The sequence below is a fragment of the Watersipora subatra genome, chromosome 4 (assembly GCF_963576615.1).
Source record: "Watersipora subatra chromosome 4, tzWatSuba1.1, whole genome shotgun sequence".
In the NCBI taxonomy this organism is placed as follows: Eukaryota; Metazoa; Bryozoa; class Gymnolaemata; order Cheilostomatida; family Watersiporidae; genus Watersipora; species Watersipora subatra.
Genome location: NC_088711.1, coordinates 6,814,939 through 6,824,111, shown reverse-complemented (window position 1 = coordinate 6,824,111; position 9,173 = coordinate 6,814,939). Strand labels below are relative to the sequence as shown.

The window sequence follows — 9,173 nt, the reverse complement described above, 5'->3', positions numbered from 1 at the left end:
CTGAATGCAGTATCAAGTATGTAAAGTAATGAACAATTTGGAAAGTAAATCATTGAATATAGCAGTTATAAATACATGTACACGTGTAAATTTTTTATCTTATGGTCCAATTTGCTTAAAATGACATTGATCAGTGATAAAGAAGTTCATATCTATCTATCTCTCTACATGTACAGTAAATCAAAGACACTCCATCCAAAAAGTAAGAAATTATCTGCCCAAGGTGAGCCAGCGATGTTGTGAGTGGGCAACTCCATTATTGCAGTCGCTGTAACTCGGATGTACATTATATCAGAGAAGATAATCCTGAAATCTAAAATAATTATTGCCCTTGACCTCACGAATGTAAACATATGTTCGAGCGCTACGTTAGACGTTTAACACTTGGATTGAACGCTCGGCTGCCTCGGTTATTTCTTTAACACACAGGCTAGCCAATGAATTCACCCTTGTACTCTCTTTGGGTTCTCGGCAGTAGTAAGTCACAACCTTCGTGACAATTGTGGGGGTTCATTATCGCAGTTACTTTTAATTATATCATTTTTTGTTTTGAAATCTCGTTTAATAATACCGCCAAACTTTTACGTTTGTAAATAAATTACTGTAGTCTAGTAACAAACCATTCAAATATTGTAATTAACTCAAAGATGGTACCGCAGAACAGTCGTGCATTTCACTAATCTTGTTTTGGTAGCTGAAAGAGTTTTGCTTTACACAAATATTCCTATAATCTGCATAGTTGTCAATTATGATCTGCTACTGGTTACATTGCATTTTAAAGAAGTTCACAGCAAACATTGAGTTTCATTTGTTGTACATCATAGCTAGGGTTATGCCTTTTACCAAGTCTTAATGGTTCAGCACGAAATTGAATGTATGGGGCTTTTAGGTAGATCATTGATTATTTCTGCAATTTTAATGTATGATTGCAGGATTCTTCAAACAACATCTTTGACATTTGCCAGAATGGTGGCATTTCTTGAAGTGATTGGTACTATTTCATTAGCTCTGCTGTTATGGAATATGTTGGTTGAATTTCAAAATGGAGGCACTCGGGCAGTAGTGTCGCAACTGCTACACAAGTTTGTCAGTTTGCCCGGAGTCAACACACTCGTTTCAGCATACATAAAGGATGAGGTTGTTGGGTTTGTGAATAAGATGTTTACAGATGACGCAGTGAAGCGATCTGTTACAGTTTCAATTCCAGAAAAGGGTGAGCTCACCAGAATTTATTGTTTTAATTTCCGTCATGAATGCTAGTGCCTAGTTTGTTTGCATTATTTAGGATACCTTCATTTCATTCTATCTTTTTAGACAAATTTGTGGGTACCTCTATGTATGATTCTTTGTCATAGTCGGGGGTAGATGATGTATTCATAATTGTTTTTAGGACTTCCGTATGAGCAAGTGATGCAAGAATTGAAAGAGTTGAAGGAGGGTGAGGCAGACATAGGCAATAAAGTTTTTGCATATAAATACATGTTGGACCCTGATGGGAAAATGCAAAAATTGCAAGAGGAAGCTATTATGATGTTTTCAGGTAAGCAATGATTTACCTGCACTACCTGTCATGGTGTAATCAAGTGCTTGGTGCAAGTGCTCATTTTTGGAGCAGACGACTGCCACTACTTTTCATCTCATCTGACATGCAGAGAAATTTATGGTAAAAGAATAGCTTTACAGGGGATCTCCGCATTAAATTGAGACCCATTGTGTTCCCATGTACATGTGCAACCATACCTGTCAGTACAGTACAGTATGGGGGTATTGACCATTGAGTGTCTGTTCATGGAAGAAACAACTGCAGTGTTGCATGAAGTGCTCTTTCTAACGGAACAGAAGTTTAAAACATGCTATATATATATATATGTTTGTGTGTAAAGCTGTACATGTGAGTACTGTTCCTGAGAGTATTGTTCATATTCACTACTAGCTTACCTTAGCATAGTTTTACTTGCATGTCACATGTTTATAAAATCATCAGTTCATTTTTGCTGATTAGTTATGTTCAAAAGCTCTCGTTATGTGATACATTTAACCATGGCGAAGCAAGCTTAGTAGGAAACTGAGGTCTTCCGTAAAAATTCTGAAGAGTATTTAATTAAATTACTCATTTTAGCAAGAAAAATTGATCTACTCATCAGATATATTTTTGGGCTTAGACTTTATCTCAACAAACTAAACTTGCTTGTATAATCCAGTCATTGCAGGGTGTGTGAACTGATTCATGCTTTTTCAGAGCAGCATGATGTCTCCGCAAACCATCAGCAGCTTGTAGAGATTTCCCAGGCCATGTTTATGAATGAAAATGCTTTGAACCCCGTAGCATTTCCATCGCTCAGGTATGTTGACTTGTAAAGTCTGTAGATGGCTTAAGACTTGTAAAGTCTGTAGATGGCTTGAGACTTGTTGAGTCTGTAGATGGCTTGAGACTTGTTGAGTCTGTAGATGGCTTGATACTTGTTGAGTCTATAGATGACGAGACTTGTAGAGTCTGTAGATGGCTTGAGACTTGTTGAGTCTGTATAGATGGTTTGAGACTTGTTGAGTCTGTTGATGACTTGAGACTTGTTGAGTCTGTAGATGGCTTGAGACTTGTAGAGTCTGTAGATGGCTCGAGACTTGTAGAGTCTGTTGATGGCTTGAGACTTGTTGAGTCTGTAGATGGCTTGAGACTTGTAGAGTCTGTAGATGGCTTGAGACTTGTTGAGTCTGTATAGATGGTTTGAGACTTGTTGAGTCTGTTGATGGCTTGAGACTTGTTGAGTCTGTAGATGGCTTGAGACTTGTAGAGTCTGTAGATGGCTCGAGACTTGTAGAGTCTGTTGATGGCTTGAGACTTGTTGAGTCTGTAGATGGCTTGAGACTTGTTGAGTCTGTAAATGGCTTGAGACTTTGCTGGTCAGATTCAAGTGAGCACGCTTAACATAGAGAGCTCTATTATTGTTGGATGGAAGAAATATATATGATAATCACACTTCTGAGGACAGTGTCTCCGTGTGACACACATTCCGAAGGGATGGGAGAGTTGAGCCAACACATTTTCAAGGAAGGTAGTCTGTCGTGAGGCTTATTTTTGAATTTCAAATATGTTTGGATTTCATTTAAATTTTACAGAAAGTTTGAGTTGGAGTGTATCTCTATGACTGCATCAATGCTCAATGCTGATAGTCGGGCATGTGGATCCTTAACATCCGGAGGTACAGAAAGTGTCCTCATGGCTGTCAAAGCCTATAGGTATGCCAAGTTAATCTTTGCTTGTCATTAGCTAATTCGTGATGTATCTGACTTTATATCACCGTATATTACAGATCTCATGCAGTTTTAACTAGAGTTTATTTGTACTCGGTGTGTCACGAGTCTATTTGCTGTTCACAAGTACCCTCCTGCTACAGCTTCATTATTACAACCATAGATATAGTAAACCCTATATATCTATGATTACTATATCTATGATTACAACTCATCGTATCCATCTCCTTTCCTGGTGTAAGTGTTATATAAAACAGTGGAATTTGACACTACTAGGTAAATGCCTAGTTGAACAACATCTTGGTAAATTCAATCAGATATTACTTACTGAAAGTAAATAATCTTTCACCTTAGTAGTAAAACTAAACTTGAAATGAATAGAAAAAAGCACTGAATGCTAATGAGGCAGTCATGAGTCTATCAGTATTATATTAGCCGTGTTCTGAAGTATTTCATATAGGAAGTCATTGCAGAGAATGGAGACAAGGGCGTAGCGCTCTTGTATAATCAATAGATTTGCAATCAACCAGACAAATAGTCTAAAATGATGCATTTTCAAAAAGTACGTGTGCAGATCATAAAAGAACTTTCTCTGTGCATTTTTATGCATGTAGGATCGTTAATATAGGTCATTGACATGTCAGATGAGAACCATGTCTATAAGTAATTGGCCGCATGTTCTCTAATTGTAAAAATGCATAATGCTTGTATTTAGCGTGTACAGTAAGAGCTGTTAACAAATTACTGGGCATGATTCAACCCTCTTACAGAGACATGGCTCGGAAATACAAACCTCATATAAAAAACCCAGAGATTCTTGCACCGATCTCGATACACCCTGCTTTTGAAAAGGCTGCCATGTACTTTGGCCTTAATGTTGTGCACACTGAGCTCACCGCAAAGTACGCTGCAGATGTTGACAAGCTTGAGCAGGTTTGCTGTCTTACAACAGCTGTTTATCTCGTAATTAGTGTTGGAATGTGTCTTTATTTTTATTGCGTGTGTTCATATAGTAACACTATACAGTATACATAGCATGTGTTAATATTTTCGGTGATTTATAAAATCGCTGTCCGACATTGTCATTAGCTAAACTGTTAACGTCACGTTAGAACGATGATTTGGACAACGGATTGACCTTGAGAAGTTCATGTTTTAGAACACTTGCCACTGTATTGGCTACTTTGTATCTTGGCTACTAAATTGTTTTAGTGATCAACATATCGCTTCGGGATTGAAAAACGCACGTGCAAAAGTTTTTTAATTAGCCAATGAGATGCAAGTGTTGTAAAAACCTTCTGAGCAAACACCAAATGATTAATCTAGGCCCAATGCCATGGAATCATGTGTTCAAACACATTAGAGCCTGCATCACAGCAGTCTCTCCATATCCCTACCATGAATGAATGCATGTTCTTCTGATACTTGGTTTGTCTCTAACTGAGTGTTTCTTTGCCAGGGTATCACAAGCAACACAATAATGCTAGCCGCTTCTGCCCCCTCATATCCTCATGGAATCATAGACCCAATAGAGGCCATAGGAAAACTTGCACTCAAACACAACCTTCCCTTTCATGTAGACGCTTGCTACGGAGGATTTATGCTGCCTTGGTTCGTCTCTTTTTATTCTTCGATAGTCACCAAGTTCTCTCATAAGCACAACACGAGGATTATAGGCTTAACTACCAACGCTTTGTGAATATTCAAAGCAAGGGTGACAACTCTACACGAGTATATTATGACTACTATATACTAAGTGGCTACAGCAGCCCAGAGTTCACAAATGTAGTCAGACCAGTGACAGGGGTGTGCAATTCCAGCAGTAGAATATACTAGGATGTGGAAAGAGTCTGAAACAAACTGAGCGCTGAAACAGTCATCTATAAATAATGTTTTAGAATTTTCTCCAATTACAAACTTGTGTCATCTGATTACCCTTAGCATGGGAAATATTTCCTTTCATAGCACACTGGCCTCATTGCTTCTTTACAGGTTGGATAAGCTAGGAATGGACATTCCACGGTTTGACTTTCGATGTGATGGAGTGACCTCAATGTCTGCTGATCTCCATAAGTTCGGCTACACTCCCAAGGTGGGTTTAATTGTACAACTGCTCTAAGTTGTAAGGCGTCGCATAGTTTCCTCAACATAATGAACGCTTTAAAATGTACTCCTACAATTTATAAGGATACTTGCTAACCATGATGTGTAACTTATAGGGTGCTAGCATTGTTGTCTACAAAACAGAAGAGATTAGAAAGCATCAGCTTTTTACCTACAATGCCTGGCCAGGAGGTCTCTTTGGTTCCACCACAATGGCTGGTACTCGAAGTGGTGAGTGAATATACACCTACTCCTTAGCGTTCATTCCCAACTGTCTGCCACCTTCACGGTGTTCCATATTTGAGCCTTTTAGAGACAAACTTCAATAGTTTTAGGATACCTGATGAACTAAACTGCATGTCTCCAGCTGTTACTGTTAATAGTTGAGACTAAATGATAACCTGTTATTAATCACTGCACATTCAAGCCTCCTACTCTGCATGGCAGCAATAATTAGAAAGTGAAAACTAAAGACAATTTGCATTGCGCTCAAAACCACTGCTAAGTTGCTGTTATAGTAATAGCTATCAGAATAACTGATGTGTATTACCATATGACCACTAGTCCTAGAAATGAAGTTATCTGTACTTGTGTTTGCACACAAACATAGTCTGGCAAATGTGCAGCTGTTGCTTTATCATGGCAAACTGCAAACCACAATTCGTCGCCTAATTAATAGTAATGCACCCTATAGCACAACTAAAACCTAGAAGTGAAAACTTCTATTTACAATGGGTCTAAATAATAGGCCAGATCTGATACCCATTGCTATAAACTAGAACATGTGTACAAGTCTCACTATTGTTGTTTTCTCACATTTTTTGTACTTTCAGTTAAGATAGGGCAATAATCCAAAGTCCACAAGTGATATGTCAAGTTTACAAACCTTTGCTTTGCCACAAATTCATAAACCAGTCCAAAGTTCATTGCTCTTTACAAATCCTACACAATGCACATGAGGCTTGGTCATACGCTCTCGTCTTTCCGCACGCCTGATTTAGCTTATTACTGTATCCATTGCCCTTCACGGTTAAATTAAAAGTTTACAAAACAGTCTAGTTTGTCTGTACTCGGCTGAAAATACAAATTATTATTGTCGTCATTCAATTATTTTATTATATGGCAAATGTCGATATTTGCAAAAATGTGTATCAGCTTGAGTTATTAAAAAAATGCATCACGTCTCTAGTCATCCATTATGGTGCCTGTCTAATTTATCCTTGTTCATAGTTGCTGATATTTAAAAAGCTAAGCAATTTTATTAGTGAATCCATTCTGCTGTTGAACGGCGTATCTTACTGGTGTGCACTAAAAGTTATATTACAATGCTTATTGTTTCCTCCGTGGATACAGGGGCTGCAATGGCTGCCGCTTGGGTGACTCTTAAACATCTTGGACAAGATGGCTACATGAAAATTGCTCAAAAGCTTCAAGACACTGTGAAGATCTTGATAGATGGAGCAAATAGCATTAAGGTTTGCGCATTATTAATCATTCTATCAAATCTGTATTGTACCATAGCAAATAAAAAATGTTTGATAGAACTCTCATTGGACTGTTAATTGAGCTCCTTCGAGGCCTATGAAATTCCCACTTGTCTTTCAGGGAATAGAGGTGATTGGAAGGCCAGTAATGAACTGTTTCGCCATCAGATCGACTACAGAACAACTGCATATTTTGGTAGTTGCTGATGAGATGGAGAAGAAAGGTACTAATTAATCAGTATATATATGACACAATATATACTGTACCAACGCGTACGATGTAGAAGTCATTCTGATTTGTTAATAAAGCAGCATCATGCCTACATTTACAGATTGTCTGCCAAAGCGTTCATCATCACGCCAATTGGCAGTAACACATTCTTGTACTTGTATAATTGTACACCATTGAAGCTTTCCAGATGAGCTACTAGCATTTGCTAAAGACAGGAGAAAATATGACGTAGTCTCCAGTTATTCCTCAACCTTACAAATAAAAATGTATGAATCAGTTGGATGTAGTTGTTCTAATCGACTGTAACTTTTTTTAACCATAGGATGGAGAATGGAAAGGCAACAGTTACCAGATAGCATACATTTCTCAATCTTACCGCAGCATATTGGCCAAGAGAAGACATTACTAGAGAGCCTTTCAGCTGCATGCCAAGCTAGCTGGGTAGGTAACAATCTTTGATACAGGCGATATATCGGACTTACTTGTTAAGGAACGTCTAGAATCGCACATAGAATTATGTAACCGAACTTGTTTTTATAATAGAGCAATCCTTATAAACTGAGTAGCCATTGATATAATTCTAAATTACCCTAGGACACTTATGTATTCGCTTCATCTAACTTTCGCATTTTCATCTCTTGCGAAAATTTCATGTGCGAAACTAAACTATCATAACGAACGAAAACACGAAATTAAATAGCTTTGTTCATTGATAGTCCAAGAAACAAATGGCAGCAAGCGATCGAATTGCATTACTATCATCGAACACCATTCTACCTGCGGTTCACAATTACAAACTAGTCCCAAATCGAAATTTTTCTTATCGGTGAACTGAACCTGAAAAATCTAATTATGTTTGTTCCACTGCATTTATTTTCACATCACTATATTTTCGCACTCATCAGAGCTGCGAAATTAAGTTGAGGCGAAATTTTACTCTGTATACTACTCACGAAACTAAATACTAGCGAAATATCAGTGTCCTAGGGTATTTAATATCCTACAATTAGATAATGGCCACATTTTTAATTAGGTAGCTTTCACGATCTAGTTGCACCAAATTTTAAAAATTTGATGTCAGTACTGCCTACACGACAATTTTGTGCTGATGATTGGCTAAATAAAAGATCATGTACCGGTATTTATCGCATAGACGCTTTTCATCTGCGCTCACTATATACGTCACTAATGAAGCGCCCACTTGAACCTGAGCGTTTGAAAAAATGACTCATTCCAACGCTACATCTCTGGACAGGGCTAGTCTACAAAGACAAAAATGACATCAAATTGTAGCTGATGTTTTAGTCTTATATATTGGTCTTAATTTCATTTGTATGACCTCAATGGTGCAATCACATCGTTAAGTGAGCAAACGATGAATGCTGCCTGGTGGGGAAAAAGCTTACTTTGTAGATGAGCATCATTTTTTTGTGAGCTTCAAAATGACAGACCTCATTTTAAAATGAGTCCAATTTACAAAGAAAACTGAGAACGCAGCATAGATTCAGTTTGTGTAGTGAGGCCAGGGATACAAATGCTTTGGACCAAAAAGAATGGTCTTGCCTTATGTAAGCTTTGATGACTAGATCTACGAAGTGCTCAACTCTGCCTGCCATTATTTTAAATGCGGCATTATGACAACAATCTTTCTTTTAGGATGTTAAACCAAAAGCTGGTCAAGCAGCAGCCATGTATGGAATGATTGCCAAGATACCCGACCAAACGATCGTTGACGATTTTGTCAAAGAATACTTTAGCAAAGTCTACATGTGAATGTCTTATCTTGTTGTTCACCAATTTTTTGATGTGTCCTACTTCACTTCATGAAAAGGTTTTACCGGTTAAGATTAATTATTTTCCTCTCAAAAGATTATTGATTGTCATATCAACTAACAGAAAAAAGGACCAACTATTTGTCCAGTTTATTATTGATCTTTATCTAGATTTTTGTAATCATATGTATTGTTTATTTCATTGATTCATATCATTCCATCGAATACTGGCAGATCGTGGAATACCTCAGTGCTAGGCCTGTTGCTTATTGCTAAACGAATGACTTTTTATACCTGTGCACAACAAGCCTAAATAACAATCATTTACCA

General features: G+C 37.6%; 1 protein-coding gene across 2 annotated transcripts; it reads left to right on the top strand.

Annotated features, from left to right (window-relative positions):
* Positions 1–458: 458 nt before the first annotated feature.
* LOC137392739 (sphingosine-1-phosphate lyase-like) lies at positions 459–9,093 on the top strand. 2 transcript variants are annotated; one of them, XM_068079061.1, is made up of 13 exons: positions 459–477; positions 933–1,213; positions 1,391–1,540; positions 2,240–2,342; positions 3,118–3,237; positions 4,023–4,185; positions 4,712–4,863; positions 5,245–5,344; positions 5,472–5,586; positions 6,709–6,830; positions 6,961–7,063; positions 7,394–7,512; positions 8,728–9,093. In XM_068079061.1, exons 2-13 carry the CDS (start codon positions 967–969, stop codon positions 8,842–8,844), a joined length of 1,611 nt encoding a protein of 536 aa, XP_067935162.1. In that variant the 5' UTR covers positions 459–477; positions 933–966; the 3' UTR covers positions 8,845–9,093. The 2 variants fall into 2 exon arrangements, with proteins under 2 accessions (XP_067935162.1, XP_067935161.1); XM_068079060.1 differs by lacking the exon at positions 459–477 and having other exon boundaries at positions 513–1,213.
* Positions 9,094–9,173: the final 80 nt, after the last annotated feature.

Coding starts and splice junctions, on each gene's coding strand:
- LOC137392739 (XM_068079060.1), top strand. CDS start 853: ATGGTTCAGCACGAAATTGAATGTATGGGGCTTTTAGGTAGATCATTG. Junction 2,343..3,117: donor GTAGCATTTCCATCGCTCAG/GTATGTTGACTT, acceptor TAAATTTTACAG/AAAGTTTGAGTTGGAGTGTA. Junction 3,238..4,022: donor ATGGCTGTCAAAGCCTATAG/GTATGCCAAGTT, acceptor ACCCTCTTACAG/AGACATGGCTCGGAAATACA.